Here is a 26,490-nt window from a genome sequence, read left to right as displayed (position 1 = left end):
TACCGTCAGGGAGTTGTTTACAGGACAAAGCATCATCAAGATCTCTGGCAGTTGATGGGTCGATGGTGAAAATGCATTCTTTCCTATCCAAAGAAAAAAAGAAAAGGAAAATTTATCTCCCAGTCATGAAGAAGGTATCAAAACAGAGAGCCCATCAGAGACATCCAGACAACAACAACAACAACCATGTTTTCAGAAGACTCTGCTGAAACATCTTGCAATCTAATCTGAATTCTAAATCTAATCTATTTTTAAAAAAAACTGTTTAGACAAATGAATCTCCTTGGGTATTTTTTCATTTTTCTTTTTGGTTTAACTGCTTGGTCTTAGCAGCTTTCATTTCATTACAGATATTCCCTTCACTAAAACTAAACAATTTAGCCCATCAAGTTCACTCCAAAGAAACAAGCAGGAAAAAGTCTAGATGCCTTGCAGCCAGAGTAAAAATAGATTGTTCCTAATTGCAAAGCTAAATGGAACACAAATAACCCTCATGCCCATGCCAAAGAGTAGATGTCACACCATCTGACACTCCTTGTGCACAGCTAGCACAGAGCAGAGGCACGGAGACACAAACCAAGCTGAATGTGACAAAACTGAGTGAGAGTTTTGGTCCCAGTAAAGACACCCAGGAGATGCAGGACTCCTTTGTTTTACCTACACTGCCAATTACGGACCAAAGGAAAAAGCAGGTTCAGTAGGAAAAAATGTGAAAATTATAGAAAGGGCAAGTTCCAAATCAGCTCATTAGATCTTACAAATCAACTTGGTGCCCAGGAAAAGCACTTTTGCATGTGCTGTCCCAGGTGGCACCTGGAATTCACAGCCCTGCCCTGGAAGGCTCACATATATTTGTCCTGTAGTAGTGGGTGGCAGAATACTGGGAACACACCAAGCTGGACCACAGATTCAGTCTAGGGCCACACAGATGAGACAAACAAAGCATCTGACTCAGGAGCCATCACGTTTAATAGGACAGAGTCTGGCACCAGTGAGACACAAAACCTGAAGCATTCAACAAATAAAACTTCCTAAACTCCTGCTTCTGGGCCTTTCCTCATCCCAGGCTGTCCTACAGCAGTTTCTTTCCCAGACTTCTGGACTACGGCAGAGTTCTCCCAAGCACTGTGAGGAATGTGGGACCAGAGCTGAAGAGCAATGAGGTCAGTAATGAGTTTGCTGGTTTATTTTGTTTTTATCTTAACTTTTAGAGTAAGTTCAGCCCCTCCCTAGTTAAAAGATCCCCAAGCACAATGGTATAGGCTGAGGCTGCCATGGAAGAGATCAGACCACTGCTTTTCTTCTTTTCTCCTTGTCACAGAAAGACTCATATCATGATGGCAACTCCCTTCTAGAGATGAATAATGCAAACACACGCTATTTTTCTTACAGGATAACCACTGGTATTACTCCTGGGGTAGGAGAGGTGGGAGGAGAAAATTACAGCAAATTCTTAAAGGAGCAAGTGAACATGGAATTAGAAAGTCTTAGTCTTTTTGTATGGGTGCTATTTCAGTGAGAGCAGTGTCCCCAACTTTGCAGACCTACCACTTCCATACTGAAATGCTCTGGGTGTATCAGCTGGTGTCAGACAGCTGGAAACATCTATGTAATTTCACCAGGCACACTAAATGGACATTTTCAAACACATAAAAATCAGAAAAGCACTTCACTGCCTTCAGAGACTTTGAAAATCTTTTGGAATATGCTGGCTTTCAGATTGGATAGCAAAGCTGCCTTAATCCCCAGATGCACATTAGTTTCTGATCCTTTGCATGCATCTAAACAAATTAAGAGACTGTGACACTGAAAGATATAAAATCTTTCAACTACATCTTTGATCTGTTTTTGACCAGCACTGGTCAAAAAGAAATCCAAAACATTTCAGTGTGGCAGCTTCCACTTTTTACAGGACCATCTTCATGTAAAACAGATGCCTAACACAGGTTTGCAGAGGTGAACTTGCTTTGGCATGGAATTTCTGCCAATGGAAGAACAAAATCTTTCCTCCCTTCTCCTTGTTTCAGAGGTTTTGAGCACCAGAGCAAGGCAATGCCTGCAAGACGTGGGAGGATCAGGAGAACTACTCACAACTGACCATGAGGGACCTGCAAGCGAGAGTCAGGAAAGCAGGAGCCACCCAGACTGCCCAGACCCTGCCAGCCCCCAGCAGCACTGGCCAAGACACCTCTAGCCCCAAGGTAGTGACAAGGGCCCTGCTAAAGCTGGCTCTGTCTGGCATCTTGCAAATCAACCACCTGAGGGAAAAAAATTACAGAATAGAGCACTTAGTTTATTAGACAGTAACGACAGTGTCAACCTATACAGGCTGGTATATCAATCCTAATTTAAGGAAAGCTAATTAAGTGTGGTGCTGTTTGCACAGCTTCAGGAAGACTAATTAAAGCAGACAAGCATGTCTTGCAGAGCAGTTAGTCTTTTTACCTTTAACAGGACCTAAAATAAATGGCTAGTGCAGCAGTAGAGGTAAGATAAGTATTTTATTGGTGAGCTGGAATTACCATCATGGTAATTAAAATGTTCACAGATCACAGGACTGCAACAGCAGTTTGTTTTCCTTTGTGCAAATACATACATCTATGTATACATCTAGGCTAAGATATTCACAAGAATCAGCAGAGAAAACACTGCACAGTTGGTGCCTCAAAGATTGGTACAATATATTTATTTTTGCCAGTAAAACTGTTCAGAATTAAACATATCACTTAGTTTAACCAAAAAATATGAACACCTACGTCATCAGGCGATTACAAATTCCAGTGGTCAGGGCTCACTCTTTGCTCAAGAGAGAGGCTACCTGCATCAGGATGAAGCATTGCAATGGTAAGCCATGGGCTCAGGCTGTATTAGAGGCAAGGTTTCTGGCAAGACCACCCAGCTGGGCAAAGTTTGGGTGCTACACTGCAATTTTCTTGCTGCTTGGAGAGCAGTGCCAGTTTTGTACACAGCAGACAAAGCAGCACCCTACAGATCCTCCTGTATAACTCAAGGATCTTCCCAAGCAGCAGCACATAGATGAGTCAACTCACCAGAGGAGACATGGAGCCCAGATTCTCACCACTAATAAATGCTAACAACATGAAATATCAGTCTAGAGAACTGCATGTACCCACTAGAGCATCAGGAAACCCTTCATGAAGCAAGATGCTGTCCTTACCAGCCTTTCGTGGCAGGCGAGGCCTAAAGAAGTGAAGTATGACCCAGCTATTCAGGAACCAGGCAAAGCAGAGGATGGAGGAATTTCACCCCAGGCAGCACAAGCACAAGTCAGCTGGCAGCCAAACCATGTCCATGCTCCTATAAATGATCACCACTTCTCCTGGTCCTGGCAGCAACCTCCACATCTCAAGTCACTCAGGCTGAAGCCCCAGCTTTGGCACTTGTCTAAACTTGGACTGCTCAGGAATGAGGCTGTGGACAGAGTTTAGATTGTCAAGTCTCACAAGAGAAAAAGAGAGAGATTCTTTGCAAGAAAATCAAAACACCTAAGGAAGGTGCTGAGCAGGGAATCACTGGAAGTCTTCCAACAGGAAACCCAGACACACAGGCGGGAATAGAAGGAAATGGAAGGGAAGTGAATGAAGAGGAATAGAATAGAACTATTTCAGTTGGAAGGGACCAACAACAATCATCTGATCCAGCCTGTCCAAATTAAAGCATGTTGTAGTTAAGGGCTTTGTCCAAATGCCTGTTAAACACTGACAGGGTTGGGGCATTGCCCACTTCTCTAGGAGACCTCTTACAGTGTTTGACCACCTTCTCAGTAGAGAAATGCTTCCTAATATCCAGTCTAAACTTCCCCTGGCACAGCTTTAAATCATTCCCACATGTCCAGTCACCAGGGGGAAGAGATCAGCACCTTCCTCTCCACTTCCTCGTCTCAGGAAGCTGATGGAATTAAGGCACCTGGACTTAATTAGCTTTTTTATCTCCCCATTCTGACTCCCCTCCCACAGGCAACTTTCAGACCAAAGCATTCTCCTGTGATGTTTTCTAGACATTTACAAAGACCAACACATCCAAAACAACTACAAAAAGAGAACAAAGAACACACCAGAAGCTTGAAGGTGGCTGAAACCTGCTATCTGTGAATTCCAGCATTTAAGACTCAATCAGCCCAGGCTACACATTGACACCCTTCCCTGCCCCAGGAGCAGTTGTCATGGCCCACAGTCCCTCCAGTCATCCAAAGACTCCTAAAGCACCAAGCCCAATCTTTTACAGAAGCATCAGCCCATTTCCAAAGTCCAGACTGCTTCAGCTGGAGGTGAGACAAGAATGACCATTGTTTATTAAAGTTTCGGCAGCACAAGCCTTCTTTAAACTTGAATATGTCAGTGCTAAGACATTTACAGTACGAGTGACTGCATGTCTAGACACTTGCAGTGCATTTACATTCTTCTAGGGACTCCTTAGATTGTGCTGTTCTCTCCACTTTGTGAATACATACAATAGCCTGGTGGGAGTGAAAGCTCAGCCTCCTGGTTTACCCTTATTAACTCCAGTTCAAAGCTGGCATTTTAAAATTAAGCATAGCAGAGGCACTTTTAGAATCTTTAAGTTCTTCAGGTCATTTCTAAGACCCTGCTGAGCACCATCTCGCAAAAGCTAAGCATACACCATTTCTCAGAGCTGGAAACGGTTGTTTTAATTTGGGAACAGGCATCATAGAGCTGTCAACTCACTCCAGTGAATGCCACTAACATTTTTTCACACAACAATCCAATTGTTATGGCAACCACAAAAATCAATCTCGTTCTTCAATCACAAGTAAACCCAGCTCGACCGCAGTGTCAGCGCAGGTTTGCTACCAAGTGCCAATAAGCACAGGACCAATTCTGCCAATATTCATCACTCAAATCAGGATGAAGTACCCTTTCTTAAAGAGAAATTTCAGAGACCAATCAGTGCCTGAGCATTTGAGACTTCAACAACTCACTCCGAAAGACATTTATTACTTGTAGTGTCTACCACATTTGTCACACTTGATGCTGGCAGATTTTAGTTAAAACCCAAGAGTGACTGCTTCCAAGACAGCCTCTTAAAAGGAATATATTTTAAAAACATGCCTGCAAGAGAAGTACCCTGACAAATCTCTGATGGTACTCTGAATGCCCTGTAACAGACTGACAAAGATACTTGACACATCACAAAACTCTTTTGGAATGGTGCATAAATTTCAAAATGAACTAAAAATATACAATAATTGGAAGCAAAAACTAATCCCTTCAAACGCTGATCATTATAAACCCCAAAAAAATCCAGCAGAGCACAAAATGCATTGAAAGCCCAACTTCAAACCAGCACTACTCTTTTTAATTTCTCAGTGTTTATGTTTCAGGTAATGTCCTGTCCTGGTTCAGAAAACAGGCCTCAGTCCAAGAGAGCAGCTGACAATGACTCCTGGTGTTTTACACATCTACAACAATAAACTTTTACATTTTCACCAGAGACTGCTCACTGGAATGCCAAACCAGAATCAATTATTCCCTCTATTTATTCTTCTATTATTTCCTCCATATTTATGGCCTCCAAGTAAGGGGGAAGACAGAAAAAAAGAGCACTGCAGTCTTATACCTATATGGCTTGAAAAGCCAACATATATTCATAAACGAGAGTCTCTGGGAGGCCAAGTACCAGCAGTATTTCCTACAAGTCATGCTGTAATTGTGCCACAAATATAATGAGTTCTCTGCACCACCACTATCCCACGCAAGAAAGCAAAGTATAATTGAAAATGCACTTGCACTATATAAACTACTTTAATCATAGATGCACGGGGCTAGAAATTGAAGAGACATTAGGTCATCCAGCCCCCATAGGTCAGACCCAGGCTGTTCATGACAGTACATTTGCAAGGACTTTCTCCTGTATGGTATCAAGCATCTTTAGTGATGGAATTATCAGTCCTTTCTTTAGCAGTCTACACTACAGTCTATTTTGGGTTGGACAGGAAAAGCTTCCTCTTTGTTTTACCTTACTTGTCCTTATAACACCCCTTTTTATCCTCCCGCCATCGTAAATGATTCTCATTTTTTCATTCTGATCCACGTATTTTTAACTATCAACTACTATATCTTTCACAAACTTCTAGTTTCAGTGTTGGCAGATACACATTGAACAGTTAATCCTTCCTTGTAAATCAATCCCTTATCTCCCAGAATATTTTTGCTAGTCTTTTCCAGACTGTCCCACTTCTAATCCATGCTGTGATATCTCCAGGACATCTATGTCTCATACATTTGCATTTGGGCCATCTATATTATGATTTATGGGTTGTTTGGTTTTTTTATGGAGTGGTCTGAGAATAACCTAGTAACAAATTTCCAATCACCCAAAAAATGAGACAGATGGACAGGTTAAAGCATGCTCCAGGTCACTCCATCAGAGTGAAGCACAAGGAAAATATTGTTCCTGGTAATGGCCAGCTTGTCCTAGTGATCAGCTCTGAAATATCATAGCAGAGATACACCACCTCACCAGCTGGAGTAGTTCTTGGTTTCTTCAGCTACAGCACCAGAGACAGATACCTGTCTTGACACCAGGACTTGGGCACTTCATCTCTTCTCCACCCTGTGCTATCTGACCTGTAGTGAGAGCAGGGCACCAGCAAAGCACTGTGATATCAAGAGGCAGTATTTGGCACACCTGAACTGACCACATAACACATGAGGGGATATGACACTTTTCTCTGCTCATCAAAACCCCACCTTGTGATCCATTGGAATCCTGTAAGAAGCAGAGACACTGTCAGACTTATTTAAGATTTTATCCTCATCTTCTTTCCTTCCACTTCTCTCCATAAAATGAGTATCCTGACAAGAACAAGGCTGTATGTATAACAATCTAGGTGCAAAAGTTATTACTGCTTTCCCCAACTAAACAGATTTCTAACAAAGCAAAGTTAGGTATGATGGTTTACAAGACCAGAAAGCAAAAATCCTATTCAAGCACACACCACAAATTCTGCTTGAAGCTGCACTTCTGATGATCACATGCACCTCCTGGTAAGGAAAAAGGTGAAGGTGCCCTGTGTCTATGTACACCAGGCACTGGTAACAGCATCTGAGAGCACAGACCATGCATCATTCTGTTCAAAACAGGGTCACCATAATTGCTGTAGCGATACTGTGGTACAAAATGTTATAAAAACAGAGAGGAGGAACAAAAGAAGCCAACCAGAAGTAAGGAGCTGAATCACATCAGTGGCAACAGCACCTTGAGTATATTTACTCAAGAGTTTTACTTACTCAGCTAATGGCAGAGAAAGGAGCTAACATGAGGTCTCCTCATCAGTCCAAGAATGGCACAGTCACCCATACTGCCTGGAGAGCAGAAGTACCCAGAGCAGGTACAGTCACCATCACAGGTTCTGGAATCAATCCTACTATAGAGGAACTAGATCTGATATGCTCAGACACCACTGAGTAATCCTTTGTATGTCACCTATGCATCTAATCCGATGTATCTCTCTATGGAGAACATTTAATCAGTCACAGAACAGCTCAGTGAGAGAGCAGAGATCACAATCTGGCCCTTTTTGTGGCTCCACTCCACTCCAAGATAACAGTCAGTTCTGCAGCAATGCTGCTTATACATTTGCTAAACAAGTAATTTTTCAGTTTCCATCAGAAACCAGAGCATTTTTACATATCCTATTATAGCTGAGTAAGACTTGCTCTACTTAACACTAGCTTTTTGTAGTGGAAAATCTCCAGGAAACAAGCTGTTTAACGATGTTTTATCTGCCCTGCACTCATTCCTAACTAAAGTTGTCCACCTGCCTTGGAAAGACATCTGTTTCAGAGACTGACTGCTTTCCTCCAACACCCCTTGCACAGCTCAAGGCTGCCATTTTTACCATCACTTCTAATTTTATCAGCCAATTATTCCCCTGGGCATCTGCAGCAATGACCACACTGTCAAACCCTTACTATACACAGTGCTAATCCCTGTTACCAGCTGTAACACTCCTTGAGAAAGAAACAAATGGAAAGCAGAGCTGCAGTGCAGTACCAGCAGTGCTACAGAGCTTCCCTCTCCAGTGGGCAGAGGGACACAGCAGAGCACCTCTGCTCTTCTTCCCTCATCAGCCAAAGGAAGGATGCCACATTTCTGAAGGGGCAGCCAAAAACACAAATTTGGCCTTCAACAACTTGGATCAGTTGCATGTGGGGTCCTGTGCTGAAATACCAAGATGTAAACTTTAACTGAAAGCTTCATTGCATTCATTTGCCTGCAAGAGCAAAGTTCAGTAACTCTGCCCTGCGAGGGGAGCAAGTGAGCACTGACTGCCTCCTGCCAATGCAGTGGATCCTGGCTGGCCCCCCTGTCTGCTGCCCTTTTAGCCTTGTGGGAGGAACAGCCGGCCACACCGCCACTCAGAGGGACCTTGGCAGAGAAACTGTCTGATGGGAATCTCATGAAGCTCAAAGGGAAAAACAGAGTCCTGCATACAGGGAGGAACAACCCCGTGCACCAGTACAGACTGGGGGAGAACCAGCTGGAAAGCAGCTTGGCAGAAAAGGATGTCCTGATGGACAAGTTAAACATGAACCAACAATATGTCACTGTAACAAAGGCGGCCAAGAGCCTCCTGGGCTGCACTAGGAGGAGTGTTGCCAGAAAGCCAAAGGATGCATTCCTTCAATCCTTCCCCTCTGCTTGGCACTGGTGAGACCACAACTGGAGTGCTGTGTCCAGTTCTGGGCTCCCCAGTGCCAGGGAGATATCAGCATAGCGCTGCAAGCTTGCTGAAGCACCTTGATGGCGATTACGGAATTGGAGCATCCAACCTACAAGGAGAGGCTGAGAGAGCTGGGACTGCTCAGCTTTGAGAAGGCTCAGGCAGGGAGATCTTTTCAATGTGAAAATACACCTGATACAGGGAGTAAAGAAGATAGCAAGGCAGTTTCCAGTGTCCAACAGGACAAGGGATAGTGGGCACAAAACACAGGAGAATCTATTTGAAGGAAAAAAGACACGTTCTTCTGAGCCCCAGAACATGTTCCTCAGAGGGTTATGGAATCTTCATCTTTAGAGCTAGCCAAACCCCAAATGGGCACAGCCCTGAGCAGCCTGCTCCAGATAACCCTGCTTTGAACAATGGGGTTGGAGTAGATGATCTCTAGAGATGCCTTCCAAGCTGAACAATCTGATGATTCTTCAGAGTTTAGCCCTGCTCAGCTGAAGTCAGTCAGTTTCTGCTCTTCAGAACACATCCATCTTGTAGATATTTCAGAGTTCCCTGCCACAACACCCTTTCTCTGCTCAGTATTTTTAGCTCATTGTTTTGTATTTTGCCAGCTGAGAAACTGCAGTTTGTAATTTTACCTTCAGCTTCATATTTCTTCTTAAAAGTGAATACAATGTCCTGTTTATAATAATAAAATCACTAGTTGGCAGGATGACATCAAATGGAAAAAGAGAAAGCAACTGGAAAATTTAGAGCAAGCAATTTTGAGTGCCAAGTTTCACATTTGTAATAGTCCAGCGGAGGTCAACAGGCTCACTTATTATTAGGCAAATGGTAAAGAAATAGATATCCTCTAGTTCTTCCATGTTAGACTATATAAACCATCTCTACTTGAACAAGTTCTAACGTTTTCCAAAAAAGTGATGTTATACATTTTCCACAGTAACACCAACAATGGGAGACAAGCAAAAGGCAGAATTGCTTTGCAAAGAACTGCCTTTTTTCTCTCTCCAATATTTAGGTTCTTGTTTCCCACTATGATTGGACTTTCCTGGCTTTACTTTCTTGTCCCAGTTAAGCAGTAAAGGAAACAAAAAGATATGAATGAAATTAGAAACATTTGGAATGAGTCTTCAAAATAGCTTTTGGGTTTCTTAGATTCCTGGCTAGAACTCTTCAAATGGCCTCCTCCTCCCTCTGCCCCCAGCTCCTGAACCCACCTCAGAAATTTCCTTCTTTGCCCTCACCCCTCTTTTCTTCAGGGGCCACATTTTGTCCCAAAGCAAACACGGAAATGAAAATTACATGTTGTAACACTGGAAAACACAGGAAAGTGGTTGAAACTTTGCACCCATCAACATTTGTCTCTATGACATTAATCCTCCAATGTTTCCCTAAAAGCAGAAACCAAACTTCTCAAACTTCTAATGAAACAAATACAAATTCCAGTCAACCTGAATAATAAAATGAGCACTCCATTCCTATCTGTATTATAATATTTAAAGTTTCTGGAAGAGAAGTTTCCTCAACCACACATTCTGATACTTCATGGACCTTCATGCTCTCTTTAAAATGCAGCTGCAGGATGCAATGCCAACACCTAATACTTGCCTAGTGATTTTCGATAGAAGTTTTGGGTGCTCTTTAGAAACAAGTAAGCTGGGAATGCCTGTGAAATACTTGTCTAATTTTATAAATAAACCCATGCAGGTGAGAAACAGATGTCCATGATAAAACCATGCAAAAGTGGCAGAGCAGAGTGTTAAGCCAGCTAAATCATTTCAAAGCCATCCACAAGGTTTGGAACTTTTCTGCCTTAAGTAATATTGAAATATTATGTAAACCTTTGTTTGTCAGCTATTACTGGAGAAATGAGGGGAAAAAAATCTCTTGGAAGCAATTCTACACAGGCTGTGTAGGTGAGATCACAGTTGCTATCCAAATAGAATATGCATGGCAAGAATAGGCTTCCTGTAAAACTGAAAGACTGGCAGGAAGATCAAGAACACATTTACAAGATGGCATGGATAAAATGTCTTTCCCTCTTGCCCAGCCTTAGCAGCTTGGTGAAACACATTGTCTCACTTTCATCTATAACCACACTCACAAACACCTCTGGTGCAGAGCCCCTCTCTCCATGCTCCATACTCTGACTCCCAGACCACACCTCAGACACTGGTCAGCAGAGCACATAAATCACCTCTTAAGGAGGAAAGGGTCATTTCCCAAGACAAAAGGAAACAAGGAAAAGTTATCTCAGGAAGAGGAAACACACAAAAATACAAGACATTTTTTGGGTCTCAGTTCCAAATCTCACAACTTTTATACATGATGCTAGAAAATTTACAGCCCCATGTTACAGAACTACAGAGGATTTTCTAGAGGTGAAAGTACTTTAAGCTAAACTCTAACATGTTTTTACTCTAGTCGAGCAAGCAATGTGTAAGCTAATTTAGGATGAGCTATTTACAAGTGTTAACATGGCTGTTTTAGGGGAAAAGATGAGGTTTTATTTCACTGTAATTAATTTATATCATACTCTTGGACTACTGTACAGTAATCTGGGAAGCCTGACAAACCACCATGCACAAAGTAGAGCAAAGATGGGCACGCACAGAGGCAGGTGTGTGAGATGCCCTGCAGAACAAGGCATAACTCAGATGTGCACCCAGAACAGACACCCAGGTCCAGGTGTGTTCCTATGGATGCAATCCTGGGCCGTGTGTACTGGCCCTTTGTCGGACAGTACAGGTCACAGCACACTTGTTGCTGACAATATGAAAGCTGATATTTAATAACAAGCTGAGGCCAAGATACCTTGGAACTTGCCAAAAACAGTCTCAAGGTCTTCTGGTCTCATCCATCAGAGATGCCAGCCAGGTCTCCAACTGCCTGACACCACCTCCCTACAATTCATACTGCATTTACTAATAAAACTCATATTTTTTTCTAGGTAGACAAACCCCTTTCTGTGAGGAAACAAGGAAGACTCACCTGTATTTTGTTTTCCATAACTAGAAGTCTCATGTTACCTCCATATGTGTTTAGACCACAGACTGGTTAGTCAGCAGTGTGGCAGTTGACATTAAAAGGATTAGCAAATTAAGCTCAAATAATTGTCTTAAAAATTTTGACTGTTAAATGTTTATATTTGAGAGGATCAAAAGGAAATCTACTTTGTAGTGTGCACTGTGGTCAGGAAGGGGCAGAGAGGGATTTAAATAGCTTAACCGCAAAACTGTTATCACCTTGATAAGTCCCAGTGTAATAACTCAGAATAAAAGCAAGAAATGCACTTGGAATTTATTTCCAAAACTGACTGACTGGAGACAAGTCAAGCTCTTTATTTGCTTAAAAGAACTCGGTCAGAAGAAACAGAGAAGGCTACTGAACCACAGTCAAGAATATAAAAATAAACACTTTCAAGTGACATCTGAACATCAGCATTCAGTATCTAATTTTTTTTTATGCTACCTGAACCCTGCAGTCCGGATCTGGTATCTGAGTGCTAGCATTAGTCAATCAGGAGTGTGATTCTCTGCTGAATTATTCCACTGTATGGCAGTGGAAATCCAGGAAGCTGAAACAGGAAGGAAGCTGCAGAGCAAAATTAGGTCCAAAATAACACCTGGAGTACAGGTACAGATACAAATAGATATTCAGCCTTGAAATAAAAATGGCTGCAGTTTATCAGCTTATCTGCTCAAATTGCTAATGTCCATGCCAGTAACACAGATAAATGAAGAGGAAGAGGAGCTTGCTGCATACATACAGGTGCTTGTATCAGTGCAGTGTCCAGAGGAATCAGCCTCCTAGGGCTGCTTCACCTCAGCATTACACAAGACAGCAATGAATCTGCCAACTGAGTAAGGATGCTCCAGCATAAGCAAGGCTGGAAGTGGAACATACTGTAGTCTTCTTAATAATGTATTTACTGTTTGCCTGCATCATCCTTTATTGCAAAGTGAGGTTCTAAATAAATAATTTTTCTTTGGTCTTTAAATCTTTTCTAGTAAGGATGTCTCTAAAATCTGACACTTAGAAGTATAGCAAATCCACTAGTAGTTTTGGGTGGTCCAGTAATGTCAATGTCTGCCTCTCAACAGGGTGAGGAGTTCCTGAAAGTTGGTTGGGAGCATCACTACATTGCAGGGATGGCTAATGTGAGGTAGGTGGACAGTCTTTATTTGTCTTAAGTCTCAAGAGTAACAACGTCCCAGATCATTGATCTGCCAGACATTCCAAAAATCTCTGCTATAAATCTATCACTAAAATGCATAATACATTCCAGACAAAAACAGAAAGTTTTCAGATTAGGTGCCGAACACCAAATTTTCAATTTTCAATAGTTCTTTTAGGAAAAAGCCTCTCTGCCTCACAAAATACTTCTCCAAGTAAATAACTGGGTTTGCAGTACTTTGAAAATAAGTTTCTTTCTATGCTTTCTAGCACAGGTAAGGTATAATATGGTACACACATTAAAGTCAGTGTCTTTACAAAATGTGATGAAAGCAAAACAAAACAGCACAACCCTGCACCAACCCAAGGAGTATCAAGACCATGCTTTTTGTTGTTACCTTAAATCTCTTCTTTTGGCCAGCTCTCCAGGTGAGATAACCCAGGGTAGGTTCTGGGGGAGACATTCCAGGACTTCAGGGGAAAAGTCAGAGAAATCCACACCATACTCTGTCAGGATCCCTTCTGATTCCGGCTCAATCTCTCCGGCCTGCCCAAGACTTTTGCACAACTGCCTGCAGAAAGAAAGGGATGCTTTTTTAAAGTATACAATTACTACTGTCATGTTGTTATTGTCCCTGCAGAGAGGCTGCTGAGCCCTCAAATGCACTCTTTCACCTATTCATTTCTCCCTGAGTTTTGGCAGAGGACTTAGCAGGAATTCAGACCATACCATGACTTGTGTCTGCTGGAGATGCAAAACACTCACCAGCCACTACCCTCCAGTGTTTTTGTGTATCTAATTTGAAGTAGATGTTTTAAATTATTAGGTTTTTACAAAGGTAAGAAAGTTTCCAATTTTAGAGAAAAATGCATCCCACAGGGATAAGAAAAGCACAGCTGTCCACACAGGCAGCACTAGCATTACACATGGCTGCCTTGAGACCACACCCTCCTCTCCTCATCACTGACAAAGGTGACACACATCTACTACCAAAAATGAAGAATAGAGTCACACCAAATACCAGACAGCTCCACAGAGAGCTCAGTACACTGCCCTCCATCCCAAAGGATACACATCTCTGCCTGGGCAAACCCATGCCCTGTGAACACAGGTGTGAAGAACCCCCACTGCCTCCCTTACAGGAGTCTTACACAGACACACCCACAGATCTTTCCAATCATTTTCCAGGCTCCTTCCAGGACCTCAGCATTCCCAGTCATTTGTTCCTCCTCTCCTGACTAAGCAGAGGCCTCTGAACCCAGAGCTAACTGGAGAGGGGCCAGTGATTTAGAAACAAGTCACAGACAGGAGAAACTGTCCCCCCCACGCTAACAGTGCTTGATGAAGTACTCTGTACACGTGTGGATGAGATTGCTGCTCTATTACGCTTGGAGAAAGTTTCCATCTGCTCCAGTGCAAACCCCAGCATGGATCTCTCCAACAGCTCTGGTGTCAATCAAGGCTCAGCTCTGGACTCTGTGCAAACCAGGACTCCAAAGGAGTGAGGCATTTGTTCCCCCTCCAGCTGATTACAGATATCCTGTGAGAACCCATGTGACATGGTGGCTCCCCCTGTCCCCTTTCTCACCTTTAGATTGCACTACAGTACACAGAGTTAAATTACTTTTCATTTTTTAATATACTGCCATTAGGCCAATGCACATTACAGTCAATAGAGATAATGTTCCTGACCCAAGATTACAACTGAAATTAAGGCGAATCCATCAAAATATGACACAAAAGAGAGGAGTAATAATACAGCACAAAACCAGCCACTCTAATAAGTGTTTTTCCACTGCATAAAATACACAATCATTATATTGATCCTTCTGCTTTCATTCCAATGAGTGAGAACAGACACTAATTACTTTCCTAAATTGGGGCCAAAACAGTGCACTTGTTATTTGGACAAGCAAGACAGTCTCAGGGCTTCAAACGTGCCATAAACCCACAGAACAAACCCCAAACTCTCAGCACAAGCGAGCCCATCTTCTTTATGGGAGCAAAGCTCTTTCTTCACAACGGGAAGGGCTGTGTAATAAACCTGTCACATTGTGTAATATGCTGGAAAGGATTGCTCGCTTCATGGTATGGTAAATTGTAGAGTTCACATCATCTAGCCTTAAAATAAAAATGAAAACAAGGATAAAAGATATTTCCCTTTATTGTTTCGATTTTATGTACAAACTGTATGGCAGAAATACGTGCACATTTGGCATCGTGGCTGAGTTCTCTGTTCCTGCAGCTGGGTCCCAGGCTAATCCTTATTTTAATGTAAATAAATGAGGCATCAGTTTTATCTCCCTCTCTCTCAGCAGTAATAATAAAACAGAGAAATCACCATTTCATTTCCAGCATCTGGTGAGGAGCTGGGACTGAGCAGGGATGAGCCTCTTGGTCTGCAGGCCCACCAGCACCGCCAAGGATGGAAAAAACACAACAGGAAATGAGAGGGCACATTGCCCTACCCAGGAGAAATGTCAAGAACTTGAGTCTCAGGTGCCCCTTCTCTTGGCAGGGCAGATCTGGGAAATGCACTGGGAGGGCGGCTGGACATCTGCAGGACACGCCATGGAAAGCACCTCTGAATGCCAGAGTGCTTTCCAGCTCTGTCTTGAAACCCATGTTCCTCTTGATCCGTTTACTGAAATTAGATTACGAACCACAAGGGGTTTACCCAGAGGTTTGATATAGGACTAATATTTTTTTAATAGTAATTAACATTTGATTTACGGTGTTCCAGGGAACATTTCCCAAGTACCTTGAAATAAAAAGTGTATAACTGACTTTAATTGGGGCCATGTTACAGTCACACAGGCATGATGACTTGCATCAGAGCAAAATCTGACAGGACAGCATGTGATCAAAGGTAATGCATATAGGATCACCGATGGCCCCGGAGTAACAGCCAGGCTGCAAAATCATTCCTGGGGCTCCACGGCCACCAAGGGTAGCAAGAATAGTTCAAGAGGCTTATAAACAACCAGGGGCACCGGGCCCAGCAGTACTCAGACGTTCACTCCCAGGGAGTCACGGCGTCTGTGACACCCTGGGCTTGCGTGCATCTCTTTTTTTTTTAAATGTCAAAAGGTAAAAAAAAGTTACAATGGCTACAGACGTAAATATTTCTTTTCTGTGACGCTGATGAAGGAGCATTACCTTGAATTCCTTGAATACCCTTGGATTGATGTCAGACATGGTGGCAGCTTGCACTGACTGGAACATGCCATGGTTGGGGCAAAACAGGGTATTTCTCCAAATCAGCCATAGCTGCAAGATCCCTGAATTGCTCCAAGGTGTCTGCTCACCAGAGTCTAACCTGCCATGGATGTGCCTGGGGGCAGAGACACCCTCAAGATGCCTCTTCCCTCTCATGGTGACACCACATCTATTCAGCCACCCATCTCTAGCTAGAATATTTGAGCTCTCTCCATTCCACTTCAACTCCCCTGAGCTGAAAAAGGCCAGTGTGTTCAAAGTTTACATGGTAAGAACTCTCCAAAAAGACAAGGCAGGATTACATAAGGCTTGTTTCCTTTGAGAAGCCAGGCAGGCTCCCAAATTGGAGTGAGTAACTTCCACTGGGACCTTAACACCCTCGCTCAGTTTGTCCTGGAGCAGATTTGTCCACAGTCATACTACATGGAGGGTTTCCTTCAGCAGCAGGAGAACATCCCACACAAGCCACCAGTCCTTAAGGTTTGCAGAGAAGAGATGAGAGCAAAGAAGACCTACCTGGGTGCTCTCACTGCCCAGGGCCCAGAACTCACAGACAGAGCTGCACAGGCTTGAGGAAAGCCACAGATGCCAGTGGGGATGGTGAGAGGCTGCAGGGCTGTGCATCAGAGGGGCAGAGAGCTGTGCCATGGAACCCCAGTGCTTGGGAGCACAGTCCAGCCCTGCTCCACATCATGAAGACACCTTCCTTCAGCTGCCAGGTCACATCCCATCAGAGCACAGGAGCAGCATGGTGCTCCAAACACGGATGGGGCAGCCCTACACAGTGATTAGTTGTGCCAAGGGAACAAAGCTTTATTGAGGGACACACCCATCTGCAATAAGGTGTTTTTTCAACAGAGCTACACTGCTGTGTTGAGAGAATTGGACCTTCCCTTGAGCCTTACAGAGAACTACCCAAGGTATCTCCCCTCAAACAAAATACACTTTTGAATTTAAAAAAAAAAAAACAACCCAGAATAAAATGCCAGAAATGAAAAGAACTCAAGCCACTCAAATAGCTTTGGAAACAGCAGCAAGTGAAATAACACCCTGCAACATTTCATTTTATTGCAAAAGCTGGAACAAATCATGTCACCTTGACAGACCAATATCTAAGACCCTGAGCTAGAATGGCCACAAGCCCAGTGTGACACAGAGGGAGTCAGTGATTCCATGCTTTTCTATTAGGTGTTTTTTTAAAATAATCCCATCCATCATCACATGTTGGGACAAAAAAATTCCACCTTAACCATCTGCAAAAGTGCAGAGACGTCTGGACTAATACTCCAAACAACCGTGGACTCCAAGACTGAGAAAGGTCCCCAGAAAATAATGGTACATGGCAGCACGTGCAATATTTACCTGAAAAAGGAGAATGTTTGGAGCTAATTTGCTTTACCTGTTACCTGAAGCAGGTACAGTCATACGGCATTTCACTGCCAAGGTAAAGTCACTTCACATGTAGGAGGGAGCAACAGCAGCTCAACTCAGCATGGCCAGCAAGAGCTGGGGCCATGAGTTCCTCACCACTCTCAGCATAGTCGGGGTGACAGGGTGGCCTCTGGAGGGGACAGTGTCACGCTGGTGACCACCAGGTGGCAATCATGACACAGAAACGCACCCCCCTCCCCAAGGGGACCTCCAGGGACTCTCAGGTTGCCCCTGTGCAGGTGAGCACTCTGGGTGGCCAATGCCACTACCAAACTCTTGGCAGGAGAGTCTCATTTGTCCACCCACACATGGTCACTGTAAAGACCAATCTGTATCATTAACTGTGCTTGGAAACTGGCACTGAGCTTCCCAAGGGAAAAGGAAAGCTGAGGAAGGTGCACGACCAGTCTGGGAGAGTTCAGCTGCAGGATGGAGTACCTAGAAACACCCAAGGCATCCAGGGGACTGGACTGCCAACCCTGGAGGGAGTTTCCCTTGTCACACTTCCAACAGACAGTGCAGGGCGATGACCAACACGTTCCTTGTCCAGACACCTTTAAAACCACGGTGGTGGTGCCAAAGGCATATCAGGAACTTTGTGGGCAGAACTAAAGGGTGCACAAAAAAGTTCACTAAACAAAGCATGTAAAGAGCTGCAGATCACCTGCTCTTCTCTCCTTCAGAGGGGCCATGACCAGCAACACAAGTCATTATAAATAAGGCAACATGGCTCATAAATGAGCTCAAAAGCAAACAGAATCTTTTGGAACCTTCAAGAGGTTTCCTTGTCTTTTAGTGTATAAACAAGCATTATTTATGGCTAAAAACAAAAGGGGTCACCAAGGTTTTATGCTCCCATCTCCACAAGGCACTTAGTGAAGTGCAACCAACTCCCAGAGGAAACGACTATGTATGAACACAATCATGGACATTTTCTTTCCTGACAACACCCTTTACATCTTGGAAATGATCAAATCAGACAGATGAGAATATCCACTATTGTCAGAAGTACAGACTAAAGACACACACATTAGCCAATAAAAAAGATATTAGCCCATCCTCCTAATTTCCCGTTTCTGCTGAAATGGGGGGTTGTTCACGATCAGAAGCCAAGCACTACAATCACCCTCCAGTCTTTTCTCAGTTGGAGTCAAAGAAGACAAAGCAAATCTCTGCCAGTAAGAAACTTATTCTCAGTGAAGTTCACAGCACAGCCAGACCCTAGTTAAGTGGGGCTCAAAGGGAGGCCACTGCAGTTCATGCACTGCAGTTTATCTAGGAAACACTGAGTGACTTCATGGCTCACGTGGCTCTCAAGGAACACACATGAAACTTGTAATACTGGGCACACAAAACAGCTACAACACAGATAAACTCTGTGAAATGTGGACTTAAGCTTAGTTTACTTTTAGCTCTAGGGTTGATAGCTCTGTGCCGACACACTCTTAAAAATGTTTAAGTTTTAAGCTTTACCAGCAGTTTGAGCTGAGGACTCCCAAACCTGCAGTGCTCACACTGTGCATCGGCTGTGCTACCCCATCAGAATTGCTTTTCAAGGGCAAGAGAAAAGCTGGACTTTATGAACAACTCCCACTACTGCACATGCTCCAGATTACATCCAGATGCACCTGTAAAATCTGACCACAGTATGGTCACAGAGTTACCTACTCTGGATTCCCAACTAAACCAGGACATGTAAGTATTCCCAAGGAAATTGAAATCACCGTTTCTTACTGAGACCATTCAATAGAAACAGCATGGCCACTCCAGGTGGGAGTCTGGCACCCTACAGTGGGGACCCAACAAAAAAAGTGAAAATGCTGAAAACCACTGTCTTCTTTATGGATAAGCAAAATGAATTTGCAATCTGGACCCAGCCCAGCATAGTCCACTTGTGTAGTGCTGGCTTAAAATTTCCTTCTTCACAGCACTGCCAGCAATTTGAACTCTGGACAGTGATGACTTTACAGTGCCTGATGAAACACACGGAGTGCAACACCCTTCTCACATGCTTCTCTTGATTTCTACTATTCCTCCTTGAACCAATGCAAATTTAAAACCACAAAAGTCTGTGACTTCTTTCTAATTCTTACCAACAAAGGCGTAAAAACTAAAGATGAGCCTCACAGCCACTGATCTTCCCCTGGCAGAAGGGAAATGTCTGTACACTGTGTACTACTCTTCCACACAGGGAGGAAAGACAGGAAGGCTGCCAGAACCCCATGGTGCTTGTGCTGGTCAGGCTGAGCACGTGTGTTCCCCCTAGACCCTGCACTCATCCATGCTGTGATGGACCAGCACTGAAACAAGCACTCAAAGAAATTAACATTTATGAGATTAACTAGCAATGAGCTGTCCTCCATCCGACCATAAATCTGGACACAAGACAAGCATCTTGTCAACAGATCTCTGTCTCTACTGTTTGTAACAAATTAAGTGAAAACAAGAATTCCAACTAGAAATTTCAGTCATCTCTACTTCTGATGGCAGCCACATACCCTGATGCAAAGTTGCTGTCTTCTTTCCAGTCCACAATGCGACAGATGAAGAGCATCTGTGAATAGGCCTCGGGCTTGGCCACAAAGTCTGGAGGGCAATCAGCCAACGGCACATAGACCCTGGGTACTCTGTGGTCCACAGGTGAGAACATGGCACACCTCTTGAAGAGTTCACTGTTCCTGTCAGCCAGAAGTTTGATGAAACCTGTAGCTGCACGAGAATGCTTCTTTTCCAAAATATAGACCACCTGGGAGAGGCAACAGTTCCTATAATTAATACCTTCAGAGAAACTTACTTTATTTAGCAGAATAAGGATACACAAATGCTCAGCAGAGTATCTGGAAAAGTCACAAGGTCTGTATCTTGTTTTCCCTGTGTGTGTATATATGTGTGTGCATTTTTTAACTTAGTACCTATTTACAATGTATTTTCCTTGCCATCTTGCTCATGGCTATAGAAGAGCTAAGTGCTTTCCAAGTGCTAGCTCTCTACAGCAATTTTCTTGATTACAGAACAAAACCAGACAAGAAGCAGATGCTTCCAAATGCAGGGAATTAGCCACAAAATACAAGCAACTCCTGTAAAATCTTTCATTTGTATTCTCGGCCTGTGATTTCAACAGTCAGCACAGAATAGGCCAGTCCAAAAACGGTGCTGCTGGCAGATCCAATGCTAACCACAGGAAAGGATGTGCTGTTGGGAATTTGGCAGTTCTCTCCTTCTCTTTGTGCTTTCTGAAGTTAGGGGTTATTTTACCTTTATACAAGATGGCTTTGAAAAGAATAATAAATTACAATATCACTAAATAATTGTTCCAGAGAGGTGTTCATCCAGGCTATATTTTTGTAGACCATAATAAATCACTGGATAACAGAAACATTATAGCTGATTTCCTACGCTTATACAGAAGAGTTCTTCCAGAAGGTTTCAGGAGTTGCACCTCTGCACAATTCTGAGTGCTAGAATTGCCACACTGGATGAGACTAGAGCAGCCCAGCCAACAACAGGACCAGAATCAGAGGCTGCAAGGGAAAGCACAAGACGTGGAAGAGACCTGACCCAGTCTGACCCAGCAGCCCTTTTCTGGTCTCTTAACATTCAGAGATTGACTCAAATCTTGAATCAACAGTACTAGCAGCCTTTCCAAAGTCTGTAAGAATTAATTCTGACAACTCTGGATATTCTGACATTCATATTAGTATCCAATCTTTTTCCTGAATCTTGCTAAGTAATTTTGCATGACAAACAAATGGAATTTAACCTAGGATAATTGGTAAAAATAACAAGTCACTTGATTTTTATCAGATTGGACAATTACTCTCTCTGAAATGGAGAATGAGACTCAAAGATCAACAGATAGAGGCTACAGGGAGGCCAGGGCTGGTCTCCTTAAGCCTTTGGGAGCACACACATGCTTACTTGTCACTTTCCATGGATTTACCTTGGCTGTCCTTTGAAGAAACTCATCTGGGAGGAGCCTCGGATCATTGACCTTGGGTCCATCATCTTGCTTTGTTCTGTGCACACCAGTGACCCCCGCAGCCTTCCCTGCATCAAACACACAGGGCAGTTACTGTAGGACATTTCCATGACAAATTTGTCTTGGTCCTTTGCTCTAAAGCACAGCACAATACAGTATGCATGTAGTAGACTTATTTGAAAGGAAAAAGATCTCTCAGGTGTTACAATTGCCAAGCATGAAGTAATTATTACTTATCTGAACTACAACAGACAGCAGATACATGTTCACTTACCATGCAGATGTGCTGAAAAACAACAAAAATCAAAGTAAGTCCCTACTTTGTAAGTAGGACTATATCAGTCATAATAGACAGAGGTAGAAAACAAGTTCTGCTTATGAAATAATAAGGGCTAAGAATTTTGTGGCATTTCTTAGTTAAAGTCATTAACATTACATAAGCAGTCCTTTCCTACATACATCCATTTAATATTTAATCTCCTATAAAAACATTATGCAGGGTTATAAAATGTGTGTTTATCTTAGAAACTGAAATCACATCTACTAAGCTGACCCTCTTCAGCTGTGGACCAGGCTTATGAAGAGTCTTATAGAAGTAATCACTGTATATGACCAAGAGCTTCCTTCCCCTGAGATCTATGGACCAGATACTCATAATATTAAAATCGAGTGTCAACTAATTTCTAGTTTGAAATTTTGAAGTATGTGAGCTTGGGAGCATCTGCTACAGATGGCTGGCATTTAATGTTTATAAACACTGAAGTCCAAAGTGATCTTTGCCATGAAGAAGGCTGATACCAGGCTGCTCTTGAGCTGCATCCCTGATGAGAGCCTGTGGTTACTGCTCTGCCAGAATTTTTGGGATGGAAGCATCCATGAGCACTTGTCTGGAGGGCTCACAGGAGATGTCTGACTTTTTCATTTGTATGGCAATCACATCCATCTTGAGCACATGTGCTAAAATCAGGCCTAGAGTGTTCAAAAGAAATCTTGCTTTCCTAAGGAGAGTCCGTGGCACCAACTGCAAGTTTCAAGGGACGTAGCTGTCACCGTTTTCCTTAGAAGACACGAGATAAAACAACATTTTGCTGAGGTCTGTGCTCCAGGAGGCTAACAGCACTTACCCATGTGAGAAAGCCCCCAGAAGCACTGTGGTAACATGCAGACCCTGGCCCCCAGATGAGGCCAGTCTGTCCCACAGAGCCCCAGGACGAGGCTGCTGCTGACATGACGGACGGAGGGGCGGCTGCAGCGGAGCAGTGCCGGGTGTTGGGCCTCACGCTTGGGAAGGGGGACAGAGGCACAGCAGCTTCCCCAGGGGTTTGGCTGTGCCCCACCATCACCAGGGCATGCTCACAGATGGCTGTGTCCCCACGGAGGGTCTGCACTGCCTCCAGGCAATGTTACCCCAGCAGTCACTTGACAATGACAGCTTTGCTCTAATGACAAACTCTGGTTCTCATATGTCGCTAATTATCCTCAGCTTTGTCTTCTGATATGCTCTTCCTCTCCCCAGAGATCTTTGCTAGCAATGCTGAGAGGAAAATTAACAGGTATTCAGGAGTTTAAATAAAATTCTATTTTGCTTTATAAAGCCTGAATAATAGAAGCAGTAAACCCATTTCTGATTTACTTCAACTGAAATGAATTCAGACTTGCCAAAACCAGTTTACTACAGGATAAAACCTCCTAAAGTTTCATGGTGACAAACAAGGTAGGGAAAAAAATTGTTTGTATAACTGTAAGCAGTTAAAAAGTGGGGGATACCAAGGTTGCCTCATTTGCTTATCTCCTCTAAGGTTTCTGCCAGTTAAAGGTCATACCAGGCAATCATTTAGCAAAGAATTAAAGCCAGGAGCCATTTTGTTTCCTTATAAATTTTCAAGTGATCAGTTAACAGGTGTGTCAATCATAAAGAGAGCCTGGGCAAAGAACAAGATGATCTGGAACAAAGGAAAGCTGGACGAGGCACAGGACAAGGGGAAGTTGGGAGCCTTCCAAAGGCCATGCCCCCAGACACACCTGCCACAAGCCCAGGGCTTTACTGGAGTGATCTCTCCCCAAGGAATAGCACATACTGGTGGGAAGAGAAACCAGAACTGAACATGCTTAGGAAAAAAGCAAGAGCTGCATTCACTGCTCTCCCAGTGCAGCAGAACAGCAGCAGTGACTCAAGGTTCAGCAGGCAAGAATGAAAAAAGCACCCACAGTCACGTGAGGAACACGTCCTTGTTAGCACCGACTTTTTTCCACTTCTCCTTCCAAAGCCCATCGCTCGAAAAATCACTTGGAAATTTTCACTGAAGCAGTTTTCTCAGTCAGAAAGAAGCCAGCAGGGATGTCCTGGAGAAGTAACACATACACACATGCAAAAGCACAGGAGCACCAGGATGCAGTTGTCACAGGGAGAACAGCAAATGGGTGGCCAGGCCTTCCCTGGCCTGGGATGAAGAACACTCAGGGCTGGGCCACTGCCCCTCTTCCTGCTGAAGATGAGCCCCATATGAACCCAGTACAGATATCAGAAAGCACCCAAATTCACACCATGGCAGATGAGAGAACTTGCCTTTTCCTTCACAGCCAGCATCAACCAGGGGCCTTTGGCTGACTGGAGAGTGTCTTCTTCAGTAGTCTCTCCCATTTCAGCTTCCATCTCAAAAAATCCTGGTATTGTGAGAGACTCCAGCAGGCAGAGTCTGGGATCTACAACTACTCCATCAAGAGAAAGAAAAAAGGGAGCTAATCCCAGCCATCTACTTCTTCATACCTAACTTTTTTAACCAAATTCAGTATCTTAAATGCTATCACACATATTTACTAAGGGTGAATGCTCCTGAAACAAAGGACAGGACAGAAGAGACATGAGGAAGTCTGTACTCCTGGAGCTAAGAGATGTAGACTTCCCTATAACTTGTAGCTGCTCCTTTTGAAGTCAAAATTCTGTTGGTACCAGAGCTGCATCTAATGCTCAGGGGTCTACAGCAGCAAAGCACCAGCCATGAGGAATCCCTGTGACAAAACCTCCAGCTCAGAAGGGACAACTACCCAGATCCAATGTCCACCTGGCTCAATTGTCAAATTGTTGCACAGGAACTTCAGTCATGGCAGCAATAATCTACCACAAGAGTTTGGTACCCGAGTTCCCTGAATATATCTCTGACAGTCCCTCTCCTTCATTACACATCCTCCTCCCCTCCAGTGGAGCTGAGCAGAGAGGGGCAGTAACACAGCCCCACTAGAGACTGGTGGTCAAGAAGATCTCAGCTGGGAGATACAAACACCTCCCATAACAGGGCAGAGGCATGGAGGCAATCCTCAAAGAGAGTTAAATTGTTAGAGCAGGATTTTGTGCAGGGAAGGTGGGAAGAAACTCCTTGCATTATGCCAAACTAAAAATGAATTATTCTGACCCCTTTACTGCAGTGGTTATTCAATGACCATTCAATATTTCCACCCTAGGCAAAGACATGTTTTCTGAGAAAGATTTACTATGTTAGCTTGGGCAGTACTTCATAAGCTTATCTTACAGTGAAAACACACTGCAGCAACCAGGATCCAGTGAAACTGCATTATAATCTCAGTGTTTTCCTTTCAGCGATTATCTGACAAACCAAAACTGTAATAGTCTTACTTAAAAAAAAATTAGGCACTAGACACAAAAAGAAACTCAAATTAGTTATGTTATTACCAATGAATAGATCCAGGACACTTGGAATTTGCCTCCCTCTGTAAGAGATCAGTTTAGGCAGCTTCAGTACACACTTAGATTTGCCTGATAGGCATTCCTAGGTCAAACATTGCTTTTTTTAAAGTCCCCCAAATTTCCTTCTACAATTCAATTATCATCACATTAAAAGGTGGCCAAAATGGACCAAAAATCATCAGACTAGAATTCTGATTACTTATGACAGATCCAAAATTATTTTCACTAGGTTTGCAATGGTCACTGTGGAAATTTGCAATTCTATCCAAAAAGAATACAATTAAAGATGCAATATCCACTTGCAAATGAAAATATATCATCGTTTCAGATCTCAAACACAGCTTGCTGAAAAAAAAAAATCTCCCTCCCTAAATGGAAAAAGCCAAGTTTTTTAAGAAAATAGTTCAATGTTTGCTACTTCAGCTAGGAAAAAAATGTACTTGGGAAGCTGAGTTACTCTACATGGGAGTATTTAAGAATCCCATCAGAAAATACTGTTCTTCAGCTCAGTGCTCAGATACCAGCACAGCTATAAACCTTTCAGTGGCAAAGCCAACCACTTACTAATGAAGCAACAACACTTAGGTTCTCTGACGTCTGCTTCAAGAAGCAGTTTTCAGTATATTATGTTTTAGTACCAAATACCTAAGTGGTGTAAAACAGACCAATTTATTATAAATATCTCCTGGACTGTGTGTCACATGCACAAAGGATGTGTTTTTGCAATTTTGCCTGTATCAGCACACAACAGACTTTAGGAAATGAAACTCCCTTCAACCCAGAAGTGATACATGTATACCCAGAGACTTGCTCTGGGCTACACTATTCTGCTACAATCTTAATTTTTAGGGATAACAAAAAGGAAATGTTGCTGTTTAGAAGGAATACAAGGACTCTTCATATTCTGCAGCTGATGGTTTCTTGGCACAGAGCAGCTTTTTTCTTCAGAACACAAACCTACCATAAGGTAGGGAAGAAGGAAAGTGCTGTTTCACTTGGTACCAGGTACTATAGAAAACTGGAATCTATTTTAAACACCCTGTAAGTAGGCTCACCTAGGAAAGTATCATGGAAAAAGCAGTACTTTGTATTGATACCTCCTCACACAGAGCTTTCCACCTGTGATGGAAAAAAGACAAGTATTTCACTGCAACAAGACTGTTAAGCCAACAGCCTTGGAATTTAACACGTGCAGCCTGTCCAAAATCAGCCTAACAGCTCCCATGTGCAGTGGAGATGGCTCTGCAGTAAGAAGCAAAGCA

General features: G+C 43.2%; 1 protein-coding gene across 4 annotated transcripts in view; it reads right to left on the bottom strand.

The window, feature by feature from the left end:
• The window catches only part of DIS3L2 (DIS3 like 3'-5' exoribonuclease 2), a 176,975-nt gene that overhangs the window by 85,606 nt on the left and 64,879 nt on the right, over nt 1-26,490 (bottom strand). For all 4 annotated transcript variants that reach the window (XM_086843961.1, XM_086843962.1, XM_086843964.1 and 1 more), the window contains exons 8-11: nt 21,487-21,593; nt 20,045-20,292; nt 13,294-13,467; nt 4-83 (exon numbers count right to left, since the gene is read on the bottom strand). In XM_086843961.1, coding sequence (XP_086700087.1) covers nt 4-83; nt 13,294-13,467; nt 20,045-20,292; nt 21,487-21,593 — 609 coding nt within the window. The remainder of the gene's footprint in view (nt 1-3; nt 84-13,293; nt 13,468-20,044; nt 20,293-21,486; nt 21,594-26,490) is intronic.

This window comes from Cyanistes caeruleus, chromosome 10 (assembly GCF_971803275.1).
Source record: "Cyanistes caeruleus chromosome 10, bCyaCae1.hap1.1, whole genome shotgun sequence".
Classification (NCBI taxonomy): domain Eukaryota; kingdom Metazoa; phylum Chordata; class Aves; order Passeriformes; family Paridae; genus Cyanistes; species Cyanistes caeruleus.
The sequence above is the reverse complement of the archived record's forward strand: the minus strand, read 5'-3'. Positions and strand labels throughout refer to the sequence as shown.